Below are 20,194 nucleotides of genomic sequence, written 5' to 3' on the forward strand. Positions count from 1 at the left end.
CATGCAAGCGGATGCGCGCACGCAAATGCCGCGCAAAAAGAAGTCGCAACACAGTTGCAAGGTTATTTTAAGATGCAAATTACGAGCGGTTAAAAACAAATGAACAGTGTGTCATAAGATATCGAGGAGTATGCGAAACGACCCGATGTATAATTGTGCATTAGACATTGTCGCGAAAGATTATGCCTTATCACCGGAAGACCGAGAAATAGCGAAAGGTAAAGGGAAACAGATAAAAAAATATGTATATATATATATATATCTCATTTAATACAAAAAGCGCGTGTTCTTTTCATTTTACCTTCGTAACCAATTACGCCGCACGTGATGTTACGTTTTTCTGTCTAGAGAGATAATTATTTTTCTTGTGATTTCTGTATAGATCGTTACGCTGTAGATTAATTAACTTCCGGCAAAATACTCCTGTGCGACAGTGTGATAATGCAACAGCGCAAATATACTTTATTGCCTTCTGACTGACATATTATTTTCTCCTTATTCCATCTGTATCCACACGCACACGCGAGGGGGTGACATATACATATTTATTATTTTTTTTATCATCATGAAACTTCCGCGAGCCCGAGAGTGACACAATCGAGATAGTCTGTTGAACGTAACTAAGAACGTAATGTCCTAGGTAAAGGACAGCAGTCACGATCACAATGAAAAACGAGTTTGTGTTGAGCGGTGCCGTTTGTGTGCGGCCACAAGAGCTCGATTCAGTGGCGGCTCCTCGTAGGAAAAATCTCCGATAAAAGTCTATCAGAGATTATTCTTTATTTATACATTTCCTCGAGAAGTCTTTTAACACACATACTACTTTAAATATACCGTAGACAGAGAGAGGAAACCTACGTTCCAAAAACAACGTCGTTGATAACATAAAAAGGTGTAATCAGATATAAATTATCTGTAAGATATTAAAATCTATATATTCACATTTTTAGGTCTTTCTTTCTTAAGCAGATTTATAAAAAAAATTGCTGTATAATTTATTTGAACAGCTTTGGTTCACAATCCCGTTAAAATAATTAATTTACTAAAAAAAAATCTTGAAAAAAAATTCAAACTAAAATTTTTTTAGCATTAGTTTCTACTTGCATATGGAAGAATTAATATGCAACGTGAAGTTATTTATTATATGTAAAAATTCAAAATGCATACTACTGTATTACGCCGGAAAGATTTATAAATTTGTATTTTGATATCTATCTTTTAAACGGCAAGCAATTTTTGATTGCATACACACACATCGAGACTGCAGTTCCAAAGGACTTGGCTCAAATATACCATCTGAAAATACTGTAACTGCATTCGTATTTCGCGTTGCCGTTCGCGTGTACGCGCTTGGTAATAAGTGACAATTTTCCGATTGACGACGACGACAACGACGACTATTAAGGTCACGACGAAGTATACGAGAACAGAAAAAAAGAAATAAAAGAGGGGAGTACATTTCCGTCGCGGAGTTAAGTCCGATTTAATTTATGCAACACAATGCTCTTTGAAATGTACACACAAACGTGCGTAATAAATGCTACCCGATGGAATCGTTTTCTTCAATATACGTATATATAATATATTTGAAAGCGCCATTACGTATTACGACGCTAAACTCGAATGCGCTACTCTTCGCGGCGCATTTTCGCGGAGATACTTGGCGAACTAAAATACGAAACGCTGACACGACCGGACTGAAAATAATGCAGCGGCCTTGCGGAGGTCTCGATCGTGACCTTGCACAACTCTGCCGCGGAATAACCGCGACCGCTATAGTAAATATAGCAGTTAAACGTTTTATTGCCAAATAACCGAAAGTATTGAAGATGCTGGAGCCCATATTATAATCATATATTTAACGTTAAAAGCACGATTTACGTCTTGCGCTTACAACGCATGCGATCTTGACGCTATAAAATTAAAGCTCAACATTTGATAGCTATATCTAAAGGTGCAAACACGAGAATTCAAAGAAATATTGTATTTTAAACAAAAAATTTTAGAAAATATTCTTTAATTACATAATATTCTTCAAATATTATAATATATACACAGTAAAAAATCGTGTGCACATAGCGGTCCATATGTTAAAATTCTCTTGTGTTACCAAGATTTGATTATTATTTCAATGTAAAATTAACATACAACAGCTGTTATTATTTTCTTAACATTTTCATGTGTTACATTTATGTCAACGTGATAACTTAACACTTTATATATGTCATTTAGAAATTAAATATTATTTTGAGTTCTTTTAACACAACTACTTTAAAAAATCAACACGTTTTAAAGTTATTTTAATACATAAACAAAAGTTAAAGTAAATTTTCAAATAATCGTAAACTTTGACACACAAAATAATTAAATTTACTAAAATTACATGTTTCTATTACACATAATTGAAGTAAATATTGTGAAATAATTAATATCATATGTTAATATAACTTGAAAAATCAAGTCAAAAGAACAAATATAAATGTAAAGTATAGTGTCAATTAATTAACATTCCTAATTTGTCAACAAGTAACACACGATGAATGAGTCATTTTAACTTAAAATTTAGAGTGAACTTTCTGGGACATGTAAAAAATTTTAAAATTACGTAGTATTTTTTTACTGTGTAACTTGTAATAATATTTAAGTGAAATTCATCGTCATTATTTAATCGAATTAAATAACGTGTACATGCAATTGATATCAAAATTAAATTTAGATTAGTAATTAAGAATTTAATAATTATTACAATATATAAAAAATTCTTGCGCCAACGTGGAAATTAGTAGAAATACTTTGTTGTTTTTCAAGATCCTGAACTGCTTTATCAGTAAAAGCAGTTCAGTACTTCGCAGAATAGCATTACGCAATTACGGACCTTGTCGACGCACCATGATACTTTGAGCAGTGGTTAAGTAATGAGTTTACGTTGCCTAAGGTCTAAGTACAAAGCCGGGATTGAGATGTTCACCCTGGTGACATTTGAAGCGCAGTCGCGAAGCTACGTAGACGCGCCCACACTAATGATGTTAAACGTATCAAAGTACTATAAAAGATATTATAAGAATTCTACCATCAATATAATTTGCTTGTATTTTTACCACGTGAAATAAAAAGTTTTCTTTCTTTTAAGAAACTCAAGCAAATTACGTGCACACGCAGTGGGAAAAAAATTATCTTGACTAAGATTCAAGAAATGAAAGATTGAAAGTTACATTTCAATCAAAGCGTAATAATCTCAAACTTTTATTTTTTTTTCGAAATATTCAAGAAGGAATAAACAAAACTCCAAGTACTTACTATGTCGAGAAGAATAGAGTATTACATGGAAAATACATCTGTTCAGAATAATTTTCAAGATATTGCGCGACTGCTCTAATTACGAGATTGTGATATTTTGTATTCCCTCGAATGCACCCTCTCGGATTTTCTAATTTATTTTTATCTACCGTATCTTGGTTCATTCGGAAATTATGACTTGCTATGCGTACAACACACTGTGCTATAGAATAAATTAATGCTCCATTATTATATGCACCTGTCCGAACTCTTTTTCGAAATACATGATTTGATTCCTCCTTTTCTGCAGAATTAAGCGCTTTTTTTGCTAGCGATTCGTCCTCGACCGTGCAGGAATGCATACTGCGGATTGACGAAAATAGTGCGTGATGGCATTCAGCAAATATTCACTTGAGCCCCAACAAATTATTATCCAAGGCCATTCGCACCAAGTCGACGAATTACATATAACGTATAGAGTGAATTAAGTTCAATAGAAATGAGGAAAACGAAACGTCCCCTTCCCTCTGAACGGTTTTTTCTCGTCGTTAAGTCAAAATTATACAAAATACGATACAATCACATTATGATAATCATATTAAAAGCAATTAAAAGTTATAGCATTGTGCTTAGCATTATAAAAAAATATTACTACATATTCTAGAATAAAATTAATGTATAAATTAATGCATGTATTATGTATGCCGTTCATTTATGCAATTTGTTTCACGATCTTTAATCATTCCGAAGAATAATTTGCTGATGATACTTTGCACTTCACGAGATTACAATTATTGTAATAGTATTATATAATATATAAAAACATCATATTAATGTTACGTTTATTAAACCATCCTCAACGATATGAAATTTATATTCAATCGTTGAACGCGAGCGAGGCAGAAATTATTAGTCTCTACGTTCCCTCGAGGTTCCGCAAGTAATTAATTAAATAAATTAACATACGTTGGAAAATACTCGGTGCAAAAGGGAGAACATAGTTTGCGAATGAACGAGTTCCTGCTCCGTTTACCACGCAGCCATGCGTCTGCTATTGATTAAACTAATTAAAATCAGGAGAATCTTGCATAACTATAGCTTTTTGCAAATCCGCCATTTTCTCTCCTTTATACTATATTCTTCATATCATTATTAGATATATACGAAATTCTTTTAATGTAATTTCAAGCTCAACGTATTCATGAATCCCCGAGTAAATCCCTTTCTAAAAAAGGCATGGTATGAAATAAAAAACAGAAAAAGAATGATTGTTTTAATATGAACAATATCGATTAATTTTCTATATATTTGTTTAATCTTTCAACAAGAAGAGTAAATCAGAGATATCTTTTTTAGCCTTAGAAGGAAGAGTTTGGGAAATAGTTTACATGTTGTGCGCAGAATAAAAACTCGCTTGAGGCTGGGAAGGGTCCTTTAATCCTTTAATGTAGTGCGAAATTAAAAAAATTAAGGTAAAACTAACGCGAGATGCCTAAAATATTTTCTTTACTTATGTGATAATTACGTTTTTGATATTGGTAAGAAAAGGACATGTTATCTTCTCACATAATGCATGGAAAAGCATGAAAATTGCGAGAAGAGTCAACAAGTTATTTCAAAATAAATATTTTACATACAATTAAATCTGATTTCTCAAATAGAAATGCTATCATAAGGGATTTATCTATTAGTTACTCTTCTCTGAATATATTTAAAAATAATTTTGTATGTCAACGTGAAAAAAATGTGGCAACAAGGAATCAAACTACACACAAATATTTTTCCGCGATGTAATTTTCGAGTGTCGATCGCGTGAGCTGGCGGACACACACACAAATGAGTTTCTTCCTCGAAGTAAATTTATTTGTGCAATGATCGAACGCGATGTGTGTGAGGTACATGAGTGGCTTAGCTTAGCGGAACACCAATTCATACTTATAAGTCCATTCAGGAAGCGACGATTGGTCTCGTGTATCATGATGAAAATGACGCGTGATTGCATACCCGCCCGCGTGCATTACCCTCTTCTGCCGAATGCATGCAGGATAGAAAGAATGTATTGAATAAAACAGTAAAATAAAAAAGACATTGAATAAAACAATTGATAAAATCGATCTTTGTTAAGTTTGTTGGTTAAATTGAAACCAATTATTTTAATCGATATTATTTTCCCGAAGAATCAATATTCATATTCAAAACCTAAAAAAAAAGAAATAGAGAGAAGCAAATCACGCTTTTCGTCGCTACATTAGGGACTGTACACTTAAGTCTTTTTGCTAAGTCATCTATTTTTATTACACAAAAATGATCAGTTGTATTACCTAGCTCTCGACCTAGCTATTAGCTAATTTTATATGCAGAGATTATAGAATCATATCAAATGCTCCTTTAATCAGTTTGATATCGACTTTTTCTTTTCGAGAAAACACTATGACAAATTTTTATTTATTACATTTCTTCATTTTTTCAATTTCCGATATTAAAATCATCTTGATAAATAAAAATTGTTTAAAGAAATTTTATTAATTTTAGATACACTTTTGAGACTTATCACTAAAAAATAAGCATTTTTATCATCTATATTAAGTGACATTAATGTGATATACTGAAATTGGATGAAAGAGATTATTTATCTCGCAGCTAGCAAGAATTTGACACCTATATAGCGCGCCTTTTTAAACGTGCAGAAGAAGCCCGCGGTTGTCTTTAGCCTTCACCTCTGAACGTGACTACGGTTTGAAGGTCGCGCGTCTCTACAGGCAATTTTGGCGAGGTTGAACCGCGCGACCCAGCGAGGCCTAGCTAGGCAATAGTACAAATAGACAATGACTGTCGGCGAGTATGAATGAACTGCGAATGAGCGCGATGGTCGGCAAACAAAACGACCGTTCAAGGTCTCCTTGCTCGAAGCGCTATTCAATTAATTCCAAAGTAACATTAACCCTTTTGCCCCAATCTTCACCATTCTGCACGGACACATTTTTTCTCCATTCGTAATATGCAAATACTATGAGAGGCACTCTGAATTGTTGTTTCAGTTAGACACGTCTTAAAATTTTTGCTGGAAGGCCGTAAACAGAGAATCCTTCATCTCATTTTTCACTTAATTCATACTCAGTTTATACTCGAAATTTGTTATCTAAAATCTTGTTAGAGAAATACATATTTTTACATTTGCGTATTACAATAGATATATTTAGACTGTCAAATAATAATTTATTTTAGCTGGCTTTATGCCATATAGCAATAAATGGATAATTCAGCATTACTGTAGCTATTTACAAATTCTACAACTACGCAAGTCAGATATCTTAACGTGTTACTTGTTTACCGTAGCAATCTGATAAAAAACTCATGTTTTCGAGAGTTATATAAATCAATATTTTAGAATGAAAGCGACCGACGGAGATAAAAGAGATATTTGATGTTTGTCTCACGTAATATGTCTCGACTTCTGCTTTTTGGATTTACGGAACGACATCAAACGTTCTCGTTCTCGGAGTACTAATATAAAGAATCGCTTTGTTTTTAAATACTGTAAGCCTTAGCCATAAAAACAACAAATATCCAAAAAAGTTGCCGCTATACAAAAGAAATCTTTTGTACATTTTTCAAACGCTCTTTAGGAAAATATATTTCTTTCCTAGAAACATCAAATATCTTTTGTATTCTTTAGATAATCAGATATTTTCTTTTCTTTCCCGTCAAAACCGATTACAGAATGCCAAGATAACATTAATCTCGAGCTTGATGCTGATAATATATGACAATTGAAGTGGGCAGTAAGCTTCTAACGGATACTTATATCTCTTACACCTGTGCAAGTGTTACGTAACAAGCGAAGAAAAATGAATATGTGAAGATGCATCAAGTTTTGCTAGCGACAGAACGAGAATGAATCATCAGCTTCCGAGTGTTAAATGTATTCAAGAATCGCATCTTGCCGAATATCGAAAAAGCCTGTATTTTCGTTCATCAGTTGTCGAAAAAACACGTGACGAAAAGATATAGTAGACATGCTGATACTCGACATTCTCGAGGAATCGGATGTCCGATCACGATACATTATAGAATCACATCGAATCCGATTTGAGTACGATTACTATAGATAATTTTAAATTTGCAGTTAAAAGTTGTCAGTTATGTTATAATAAAAGATTCAGAAAATTCAGGGATCTTTCTGTCCGCATATGATTATGAGGAAGGTAATATTAAATATTCCATTAATTGTGACAACTTAAGTTTTTGAATTATTTGGACTTATCAATAATTAAACCTAAATTGTAATTGATAAGAATATCTAAATGTGACTCGACTTTGCGAAAGCAAAATAAAGTTCTATAATACATTAACATATTTTATTTATTACAATAATTTTAATATGTATATACGAAGCAGCAAAGGACGGATTATTATGCAGCAATGTTTTATATTTATTAGATCGATTTCATGGGATCGATAGGATGGGACGAGCGAGTGAGTGAATAAGGCGCAGGCGATCATACATGAACAATGCAATCGAAATTATTTTCAACGACGGGAATGACGTCGTGAATGCAGGGAGACATATTTGCAAACCAAAAAGCCTCAAAGTATGATTTGCAAATATCCCCAATGTACGTCAGGAATAGCGATCAGTGACATAAATTACAGACAAGTATGCGAATTATCTGTATTGTCTTCTTTGTAACTTATGAAAAAAAAAATTTTTTTTCAGCGATAGTTATAAAGAACAAGAGACAAAGAATTAATTATCTCGCCAAAGTTAATAAAGTCGATATTTTGAATTGTATTAAATAACTTTGTATTTAATAATCAGAATATCGTTTCAATAATTTTGATAAATAACATATTAACCTATTTATTAAGAAATAATTAATTTTAGTAATACGTTCATCCAGAAAATTTAATATAACCTAATTAAATTAATAATAATATAAATCAAGATTTAAGAATTGCAGAACCTTTGAGACATTATCAGCTATAATATTATAAAATTTTATGTTCTAATTTCGATAGTAGATATTTCTGATATAGTTAATCATCGAATTATGTAATTCCGTAATCATTCACTATTATCTTTTATATATATCCTAGGACCTAATTAGTTTCCTCGTTTAGCTTTTATCTAGTTGGATCCTTTCTTGGAACACATAACGACCAATTATTAAATAAATCATCGATATACTGCTATAATTGTCAAATATAATACTAGTATGACTATATACCCTTTGCTCTTTTGGTTCGCGAGGTTTCTCTTGAGAGCATGCAAACGAGGCAGACTGTCATTAAGACGTTATTATGTCGTTCCTTATAAAGGTCGTCGAGTTAAATTAATTCGCCATGCAAATCAACCCGTAAATTCGGAACCATACAGAATCATGCGTTTGTCGCGTTTGTCTTTATGTAATAAATCGCTCGTCTCGTTCGATATAAAATTCAATCGAGAAAGCGGGCGAGCACGATCGTTTGTTAATCTTTCACACGAGTGCTTATATGACTGTTGATAATGTGAAAATTCATCGACTGTCAAGATATTACATAGCACTACGATAATATATTAACTTTCTGACATAACTTACAAGCTTAGATCGATCAAAACGTAAAAAAAATGCATTTTTCCTAACGAGCGTGAAATGGGCCGCTTTTCGCGCTTGTTTTGAGTGAGCAAAACGATCCATTTCTCCACTAGTTGAAAAATGGAGCCATTTCTCAACTAGTGGAGAAATGAAATTGTAAAACAAGCGCGAAAAGCGGCCTGTTTCACGCTCTTGTTAGGAAAAATAGTATGAACAACTCGTGGGAAGAGTGGTCGAGCCCAAATGAGTGTGATGAACTTCACACTCATTCAGAATCGACCACTTTTCCCACTAGTTGTACAATATATCTACTATTTCTTAAATTTCTGATTAAAAAGTACATTTTTTTGCATATAATTTACTCTTTCTAAATTATTCCCTGTAATAGGAAATATAAATTTTACGAATATATAAATAAGTAACTGCGCACTGTATCATGTATATATAGCAAATTAAAAAGTTACAAAACAAAATATATCGCAAATATTTGTGGCAATACTATGTAACATATAAGTTTTCATAGTCACTATACTCACATTTTCTTTTACCAGAACTTTATAACTTCAATGTTTTCCGACAAAAGTTTTATAATTCTTTTTGCAGTTTCAGAAAATAAATGTAAGTCACCATGAAAACTGGAAGGGAAAAGAATTTAGTTGCGAACGTTTTAAACAGCCGTGTAAACGCTAAAATCTTTAGCTCCGAACATTAAACACTATTTCTCATTTTTATATAGATAATTTTCGAACTAATATAATTACGATCATAAATTATACTTTGCAGTAGAAGTTGTAGAATTTTTTTTATAATTGATAACATAAACTTTTATCTTTTATTGCATCTGACGACACACACTAGAACTAAAAAGGTTTAGTCATAAATGCATTAGATAGTCTTCAAAACAATAAAATCTTCAGTTTCATACATTAACCACGTTTCATTTGTTAGTCGCTGGTTTCTACAATAGTCAGCATTATCGTCACGTGTGACACGTGAGTTTTCATACTTTCAATGTTATTTGTGCACAAACTTATCAGTTTCGAAGGTGGCCATGCGCGATAATATTCAGCACATTATTTGCAAGTCAAATTGTCGTTATTAATAATAGAATAAACTTTTAAGTAATGTGAGACGTCAGCATTTAATATAATACACTTCATCTTAAATCCTAGGGATAAAAACCTGTTCTCAATTGTAATAACCCAATCATATTGTGTAATAGTTTTAATAAACTTTCATTTTACGCCAAATTCATTTTTTACCTGATATTGTAACATTTTTAGTGCATCTACAAATGTACATACAACATTAATAAAACGCAAATTTTACTGATAAGAGTTGATCTAGATTATGATATTTTATCACCGGTGCAATAAAGATATTTATTTTGTGACAAAATTGCGTTTAATTCTTAACGTCATTAATCATCATTGAGCATAGCGTATAGCTATAATGTATATGTATAGTAACATAGCTCGAATGACAAATAAATAATGAAGTTAGATAATCGGTTAACATTTCTTGGTGAAGAAATCTCAGTTTTGCTTTGTATTATTTGCGTCCGCAAAAAATAGAAAAGAGAGATGGGTTACGTATATAAAATTGTAAAACTAAAGAAGCAATAAAACATTTAGCAAAACTTGTAGTATTTTGCTAAATTAATCGCGCTAGTTCTTATGTCAGACATAATCGGATCATAAATATACACGTTGATATACGGTTTATAGAGGATGAAAGATAAAAGCACACAGGTTGCAGTAACATTTGAATGAAAACGCGACCGGTTTTTTTGGCGATGTCGTCGTAAAGAAATTTTGAATGATTTCGAGAGAAGACGAGAGGCAAATTAATAATATTTAAAATATAGCGAAATGTAAAAAAAAATGTGACATGGTGTCCGATATTGTCGCGTTTATGGTGGAAATAAATCATCACCGAAATAGTTGGCCGCTAGAAAAAAACAACTATGCATTCATGAATAAATTTATCTATGAATAAAGAATTTTTGCACGGCAACTACACACAGGGTTATACATATGTACTTAGATAGAGCAAAAGCCAAGGCCTTATACGCTATTAAAATACATAATCGTAAATGCCGATGTTATATGTCGAACAGATTGCGTTGTGTATATGTACATATATAGAAATATAATAAATACATATACGTTTATACATATATTGCATTTTTGCACGTTTTCAAATTTTTCGGCGAATAACTCATACACAAATGTTTATATACGAAATTCTATTCATAACAATTCTTCTATATCGCGTAATTTTGCCATTGCCTTCTCTTTTTTTAATAATAGTTTAAGATCGAGCCAATTATTGTTACTAATTATAACATTTACGAGTCATTTCATGACAAAATATAAATATCGGCTAAGCCTTCTCTTTTATAAAAAAAAATATTAATATTCTAAACAAACTATTGCTTATATATTAAATATAACGATTTTTCTTATTTTTCAACACTCGATTTGAAAGAATAAAAATAGATTTATATCAAACTGCCCTAAAAGTCAAGACATTTTATAATCAAATATTTAGGACGGTGGCAATAAAGGATGAAATATCTCAAGACTTTCTTAAGGAAAGGCCAATTCCAAATTTATTATATAAATTAACGTCATTAAATTAACGATCCGGGATTCTGAAATATTCTCCATTTGAATGCGATTCATAGAGCATAATAAGCATGGCATCGCGAGATTGATACACATCTCATTATCATTCGCTATATATATATATATATATGCACGGTAAGGCTAAAGGTAAAATGCCAATAAAATTATAGTTTATCATATATATGACTGAAAAAGATTAAACCCTAATTAAGCTGAGAACGAGAAGATCCATTTAAGTTGTATTATCAAAATAATAAGAAAAACCACGATTAGATATGGGAATATACTCTCTCCGCGACATTCCGAACCAAGTTCGCGGCACGTTCGATTAAAATCCAAGCGTGACTGGATGCGGTCCTTATCCGCATATACCTATATCCGTTTGCCTTGTGTGATACACCCAGCGACTTTATCTCGTAATAAGACAACGAGACTGACCTTGGTACCGGCAAATCCATAATGGTAGTGCGATGATGTTGCGGGTGATGATGATGTTGCTGATGCGGATGATGCGACGCGTGGTTATCCGTGGCGATAATCCCTGGATGGAGAGTCTGTTGCTGCGGATGTTGCGAGGGCAAACCCCTCAAGTACGCTTGTTGCTGATGATGCTGCTGCTGCTGTTGCTGCTGCTGCCACATGCCGTACACTTCGAGGTACATTTATCGATAAATAAATATAATGGAGAAAGAGAGTTTCCTTCATCCGCCTGCCCGTACAAAGTACGTTCGTCCGTCGTCGTTGGCCATTGCAGGTTGCAAACTTTTCAATTAGTTCTCTCTCTTTCTTTCTCTCTCTCTCTATCCGCCAATAGTCTCGCAATTTTTTACGTCACGAAGGCAACGATGACTGTCGATATCGCGACTCTTGTCCTTATCCACGATTTATATTACTCAACAATCACTCGCGTTCGCGCCGGTAAACGTAGGTCGCAATTCGCAGCAGGTGTTCCCGCGGCGGGCGTTGCTCGCCATATTGGAGAACGGCAGCATTGCGTCCGGAGAGACGCGTCGCGTCGTCGTGGTCGCGCCGCCGATGTCTCTCCCCTCGGCGCCTTATCGCATACGGCGACGACTTGTTTGCCGGCCGAATTAAAATTAGCCGGTTAGCCGGCGATTAATCGCGCGGCTGCTCGATAGCTTATTCACGCGCGGCGATAATTCTCTAATCCTCCCCGGCCTTGCCTCTATCAAACGTTACACGAAGAGTTGTCGAGAGGTCGATCAATCAATCGATGGAGGAGCGTATACCCGGCGCCGAACGTTTTCCTGTATTGTTCCCGCGGGACCACTCCTGTCGCGATATATCCGCGTTTCTATCCCGCAAACATCGACCGTGTGACGATCTTCTTCGACGTAATAAACTCAACACTTCCCTGCGGGATTTCGCGCGCACGAGTACTATTTCACTGTGTGAAACCCGCCAAACCGAGATTGTCACGTGGGCACTTTCGCGCGATTTTTATCAATCCCATGCATCGGAGTCTGTTGATGACAGTTCGACAAACACGCGCGCGCGCGCGCGCGCGGGCGCTCGCGCGATTATTGTCGCAATCGAGCGGGCTACGTCGCGCCGCGGCGCGACTTCCCGCCGCTCGTAAAATGTTCGCCGGAAGTGCGACCTTGACACCGTCTTTCAGATTAGAGATGAATCTTGAGGAACGCGATTGCGAAGTTTCTCGACGATCGCGATCCAGGGGTTCACAGTCGACGCGATTTCTCTTTTTCCTTCTCCGTCTCTCTCTTTCTTCCTATCCTTCTTCCTCCGGTATTGCGCAGAGATCGAAGTGCGCTACGTATAGTGACACGAGGCGCGAACTCGCCGCCGGTGGCCTTGACACGGTATGCCGAACGGCGGTCCACCGTATTAGCGCGCGGTCGTGCGGAGCGGTGATTTATTCCGAACACCGTCCCGATCACAGCGGCCGCTGCTGCTATTTCGCGCAATTTACCGCGCGACGCACCGTGAGTTTTAAAAGGTCAACCGCTACCGGCGCGGCGCGACGCGACACGACACAACGCCGCCGTTCCGTTCCGTTCTGCTCCGCTTGTCGGCGTCACCTGTTTACTATACTCGCCGGTCGCCGGTCGTCACAACGTCGCAAGTGTCGCAACAAGCAGCAGGAGACGTGGTCACGCACGCGTTCGCGTGCACGCGCGCGCGGGAAATGTGTTTTTCCACACAAAATCTTACTACGACGCGCCGTCTACACGACGCGACGACACGGCGACATTGCGCACCTTACGCGCGAGTTAATCGCGAAAACTGTCAGCCGGCGGAACGTCACACGCGGCGGCCCTGCCCGGGGAGACCGGGATCGAATGGAGCGAACGAGAGGAGAGAGCGGCTGAGAAAGAGAGAAGAGCGTACCCGGCGAGACCACAACTTACGGCAGTCGGACGTGAACTGCTCGGCGAGCGCTACCCCCACTCCCGGTAACCAATCAGCGCTTTCCCCCCACGCGGCGACGACCAATCGTTCCCCTCGTCTTCTCCCGCCGCTCGTCTATTCGTGCGCCTGGCGTGATAACGATACGTTATTAAGGAACGCTCACACCGACAGGCCGGCGATAAGAAAGAAGTTTCAAGGCACATGCGAAGCCGACATATTTGTTTCTTCCTTTCTCTTTCGTCGCGTGAATGCTTACGCGCTCGCACAAGGTGCTTTTTAAACCACGCTCACAATAGACGAGTCGTTTTCTTTCGATGTATGTATTTTAGATGGATAAAATATGAGGATATCAATACATGATTTCATAATGACTTTATAATACTATTAATTATGTAGATTATAAGCTAAATGTGTAAACAATTACATAGATGATTAGTAAAATTGTCGTTACCTCGTGGTTAATTACGATGTAATCACATAATATGAAAATCTTATATATATATAAGATAAATATATTCCCCCCTATATTGTATACTAATTTACTATAATTAAACGTGACAGCGCAAGTCTATTTTTACCGCCTGCTGCTCCTAAACAAAAGTTTATTATTAGGAGAATTGCGTGTTTTCAACAACAAGACTCCGATCTTTCGAATGATGAGCTACTGTGGGGATTTTATGTGACTTATGACATATAATGTCGTGAACAAGAAGCTATTTTTTTTTTAGCAATCTAAACCGATGTCACATCAGAATGCGAAGGTCGATGTTTGAATTTGAAACACGACTGCGAAGTTTGCTAAATTTCTACCAATGCAAAAGAATATCGATAATGATTTTCGCTACAAGTATTTCGGTATAACAAGTGAAGCATTGAATTTCCGGATAACCGATCTACACCCAATGCGACGATCGGATATTCGCGATTTTTTTTTCAACTGCATTGGCCTCGCGTTTCAAACGAATGGGCAAACAAAATTCGCAAAAGTAATCCTCGAAACGGTAATCGCGGTAACCGCGCGCGCACTTCGTAACATCCAATAAGGTTTTATTCCACGTGACATTTCGTGTATTTGCGTCGCTGCGAATATCAATAATTTGTATCTTCGTAGCATTGCCCGATTTCGCTCTCCTTTTTTTTTTATCATTCAAAGTAAATATTCATTTATAACCCTTTTATAGCGATATTACAGTCGAAGATCGCGCGCACGAGATATCGAGTTACTTTTCTTATATTTGTCCGCAAATAAGATATATGTATAGCCTGTGATTTCGATCTATCGTACAATTTTATATGCGGATTGGAGTAAAATGTCACGAAAATATCGAATGACATAATAACTTGTCCATTTTGTGTGCATGCAGATATTCTATTGATCTACCATTCTAATTCTAGATAGAAGTAGGAAATCCGTTATCATAATTGTTAAAAATATTAAATAAGAATTACTAAGATACCTATTTTCACGTGATATTACGTTGCAATCTAACAGAAACATTTCGTTTTTCCGCATTTAAATTATTCAATTATATTATGAGTAATTTCAGTAATGTAAAAAACCGACAACGGGAAATAATTAGATATTCGGGGGGGGGGGGAGAATCATGAAAGAACTTTTATTATTACAATTAAAGTTATAATTATTGATAAATAAATTATATTGGCATGTACATATGTATATACATGTCAACTTTAACATTATATTTCTAAGTACTTTAATCGCGATAGAAATTGCATGAAATAATTGTACAATAACATTTCAAGAGACTTGTAACTTGCGCAATGTTTTCGTGAAAAGAGAAAAAAAAGTAGCTAAAGCCGATTTTAAAGCTGTGTTTACATGGTAGGTGTAAAAGCTTTGACATCAAACAATTCGAAGAGCGAAAACCCTTTTGATCAGCCACGCTCTAACACCAACAAGTTGATAATACCGGTTAGATGAAAGTACAGTAATGCGCCACACTTACGGCTGCTTAATTAATCATAGAGCAGCGATCATTCAGGGAGTTTGTATCCGTAAGCAGATTGAATTAACAGTAAACTCCACGGTACTTTTGTAGCATAGCTTCATCTGCATTAAAATACAACAGCTCTTCACGTTCTTAAATCAAAACGCTCACACGCGGAACGCTTTGTGCACAAACGTCGAATTTATTATAGGTATAGAGAGCGATTTCCATGCGTAATTTTTCTTGAATAAATTAACATTGAGTAAAGCTTAGTTTAAACTTTCAATGTGCGATCACCGCTTTAAAATTTAGTTAACCATGTGGTCATTTGATTAAGTTTATCAAGTCTTTTCTCCTCGCGCTGCAAGCTTAGCGAATAGTATCGTATTTGTATAACTAAAGGAGCGTATCATCGTAAAACAATTTCTTTCCGATACGTAAAATACTCAATTATTACATTCATGTACATGTAAATTAAGAAAGATTCATAAATACTATTTAGGCGACTAATAAAGATCTATATCTCATTTAACAATTTAATAATCTGTAATAACAATTAACATATAATGTTCTAATGGAAGAAATAAAATTTAAAATGTATTCCTATCACGAGTATTACACTTATCGCATCACTACATGGAGAAGAAATTATCATAAGAAGATATTATTATGCCAATCTAAAGTACAACAATCTTGACTTACCCATATGAAATGGTGTTTTCAGGCACGGACGTGCTACCCGAAGAGGACGTGCCGGAGTCATCTTCGTCCACGTCATCCTTCATCTTTCAGACCTTTTCTGCACATCAAGACGATGCTTTGTTAGTTTAGAACTGCTACATTATTGATAAGATCGTGTAAGCGCGCGAAATGTAATAACTCAACCTTCGTATACGAGTAATTACATTTCACAGAGACTGAGTTATAAGAGTATCTAACTCAATTTATATCGTATTAATTCAATCTCCTTTTCACATTTTGCACGAGCAATTTTTAAATATTAGGATGCCCACTGCATTGCAAGATATACATATATGTCACAAGCATATTGCAATGCAAGATACTTGTACCCATAACAAAAAAAGTTTCAAAAATAAAACGTAAATTGAAAAATAAAGTTACATTTGACAATTCTATAAATGTTTTTATTCTATAAATTTCATTTGGCTGATGATGATAAAAAGTCGGTGTAGTTGAAACGTTCCATTTTGGAGTATTGAAGTTAATATTAATTTAATTTTGTAACATCTTTTTTGCTCGTTTATTAGTCCATAATCACTTTACAATAAATTTTTTTATTACAGTGCAAAGTTCAGTTTTGTCGCAATGCGTAACTTTATTCTTCAATGAATAAATCGCGCAAAGAATTGAAGGTTTTCTATATTTAAACGGTTGCTATTGGAGAAAGTAAAGCAAAGTTCATTTGCAAAATACTTATTTAACCGTACATTTCAAACATTCATTTGATGAATTCCTGATTTTTTTCACACACGCGATACAATTGAATTGGCGCTGTAGAAGAATAAGTAAAACTGATTGATTCCTCAAGTAAAAGCATTGAAGAGAGAGGGAGAGAGAATAATATTCTAATACTTACATATTCTACTTCAAGGAGTCAATGCATAAACAATAAATATATCGTCATCAGTCGAATGATATAATATATATTATATATTATATAATATATAATATATAATATATAATATATATAATATATATTATATCATTCGACTGATGACGATATATTTATCGTTTATGCATTGACTCCTTGAAGTAGAATATGTAAGTATTAGAATATTATTCTCTCTCCCTCTCTCTTCAATGCTTTTACTTGAGGAATCAATCAGTTTTACTTATTCTTCTACAGCGCCAATTCAATTGTATCGCGTGTGTGAAAAAAATCAGGAATTCATCAAATGAATGTTTGAAATGTACGGAACTGATCAATCATGATGCATATAGCTTTAAATTGGGTTTCAATATGGTAGGGTTGTTAGATAATATATTACCAGAAGAAGAGCATAAGAGAGATTTTCGGTGATTTATCATATAAATGATATTAAGATATTTTAATCGTAATTATATATGCACGTAAAATATAACACGTAAATGTGAACGTCATATCACAGTTCCATCAATTATTTATTGACAATTCTAGTGTCATTTAAATGTTATTCAAATATGTTTGTTTTATAAGTTGCGTAGATCTAATTTTAGAACAAGGTCTTTTACATATTTATTAAAACTTGTTGTAAATATGTAAATATAGTAGATAAAGGATAAAGATGTAGAAATAGAACCTTTTTTTAAAGTTAGAAACGAACAAGACAGGGAAGTACGCAGCAACTTCTCTCTCAACGTGTATACTACTCATATTTTCTACTTCCATATTAATTGATAATATCTTTTACCTTATTCTATATCTATATTCGTTTCCATATCTTTATTTTTTCTCTTTTGTTATTTAAAATATATTCTTTAGTTAAAAATAAATTGCGTCAAGCCTTAATCGATTATTTACTTACAATTTTATAGAATATAATTGTTTTATAGAGTAAATAAAAATTGCGTAAATAAAAAGTACACTAAAAATTCCCAGATTGCATTGTATCTATTTTAACAAGTTGGGATATCCGATTAATTTTACTATCGAAATAAATGACAAATCGAACGCCAGTTAAAATTGAAAACTCGCCAGGTATGAGCTATTGACTTTCACCTTGGATATAATCTCACACCCAGAATGAACTTCACAAATTCGTTAGTTCTGACAAGCAGAATTTATCGTTGATCGCGCTTCGTTGCTCTACGGGCGCGCGCGAGCGTGAACGCGAGAATTTGCGATTTGTCGTAGCGCACAAAACGCCGTGCGCCGCGCCGCGGCGCCGGCCCGATGCCGAGTTGACCGACATTCGGCGAACGGCGAACCGACGAAATCAAAACGTTTCAGACCGCGGATAAACCACGCCGTGCAGAACGGTCTCAAGTGCACTGAGCGCTAATTCGTGACAATCGCGCGGCGCTGCCCAGGATCAAGGGTATATAGTCTTTGTTCATGGTCACGCAACTATACAGATTATAGCGTGTACGTGATCTCAAGCGTACCGCACGCGAGAGATCCGCGTTTTCAGCAGCAGCAGCAGCAGCAATCATTGCGATGCTGCAGTAATTCTGTTGGATTGATGGGCTCCGTCATATCGAGGTTTTGAAATGTTTGATATTTGCGGAGAATTGAAGGATCGATTAAGCGATCGAGCCTTTGAGAGAACATTTAGATGCATTTTTCAAGAAGATTTAGCTACCAATTCATGATATGTAAAAGTACGTAAAACACATATTTCCAAAAGTAAATATGCGTAATGTGTAACAAAATAAAAAAAAAGGTTATTTTTATAGACAGACTAGAATAATTATTTTATAAAGTCTGAGCAAATTTCGATCATATTTTTTAGTTAAATAAAAGCAACGAAACGATGTTAAATATTTATTGCAGCACGAGATCAATATTGTATTATTTGTCTTTCATCGTCTTGAGAAAACAGCAGTCACTTCTGACAACAGCATTTCTCTTGTGTAAAATAAAACTTAATTTGTATTTATGAATAAAGAGAATAAAGACGCTCTTCAATAAAATATTTCTGCCACATTGTACTTAATTAAACAAGCGGAATAATGAAATTACCCCAGAGCACTTTTTCCCTCGTACTTTAATATTAAGAAAATTTTCATCGACATGTCATGCATTAATTACCCTCACGTATAATTTTCAAAGTGTGCATCAATAAAAACTGTTTACCTTTAAGATTAAAATATAGTGAGAAAAATACTGTTAAGATTAATTTTGCTATTCTCCTTAATAAAATAATTAAAAGTAATTTATATTGATGCTCACAACAGAGAGAAAGAAAGAGAGAGAGAAAGGAGAGACAGAAAGAAAGAGAAGATCTTTTTACATTATTACATTAGGTTCTCCATATTAATAAAAAAAAAATGATTAATGCAAATCGTTAAAAAAAATGTTCGATTATTCAAGGTGTCACTATATAACACATTGAATCAAACTTGGAACGAAAATTCTCGAGAATCAAACAGCTTTGCAAACGTCTGCATAACATGGTTGAGAATATATTATTTACATAAATCATGTACAATAATGTTAATAATGCAGTAAAGTATGTCATCAAAATATTTGAATCTCTCTCTCTCTCTCTCTCTCTTTCTCTCTCTCTCTCTCTCTCTCTCTCTCAAATCTTTGTTCTGAGTTTCTCAGAGAGATGAATGACGAATAAGTGACAATATCAAGAAACTGGTGTCAGGTAGGTCCGCGTTGATATATCAGGTCGTTGACATTGCATTACTATCACTAAGT

General features: G+C 34.8%; 1 protein-coding gene across 5 annotated transcripts in view; it reads right to left on the minus strand.

Moving 5' to 3' along the window:
- The window catches only part of LOC139816842 (uncharacterized), a 91,313-nt gene that overhangs the window by 53,297 nt on the left and 17,822 nt on the right, over positions 1–20,194 (minus strand). For 3 of the 5 annotated variants that reach the window (XM_071784611.1, XM_071784610.1, XM_071784609.1), the window contains one exon: positions 16,528–16,624. In XM_071784611.1, the coding sequence (XP_071640712.1) occupies positions 16,528–16,610 (83 nt within the window). In that variant the 5' untranslated portion in view covers positions 16,611–16,624. Of the gene's footprint in view, positions 1–11,923; positions 13,737–16,527; positions 16,625–20,194 lie in introns of those variants that run through there. The other 2 variants (XR_011733096.1, XM_071784608.1) reach the window with 1 other exon arrangement.

The sequence above is a fragment of the Temnothorax longispinosus genome, chromosome 7 (assembly GCF_030848805.1).
Source record: "Temnothorax longispinosus isolate EJ_2023e chromosome 7, Tlon_JGU_v1, whole genome shotgun sequence".
NCBI lineage: Eukaryota > Metazoa > Arthropoda > Insecta > Hymenoptera > Formicidae > Temnothorax > Temnothorax longispinosus.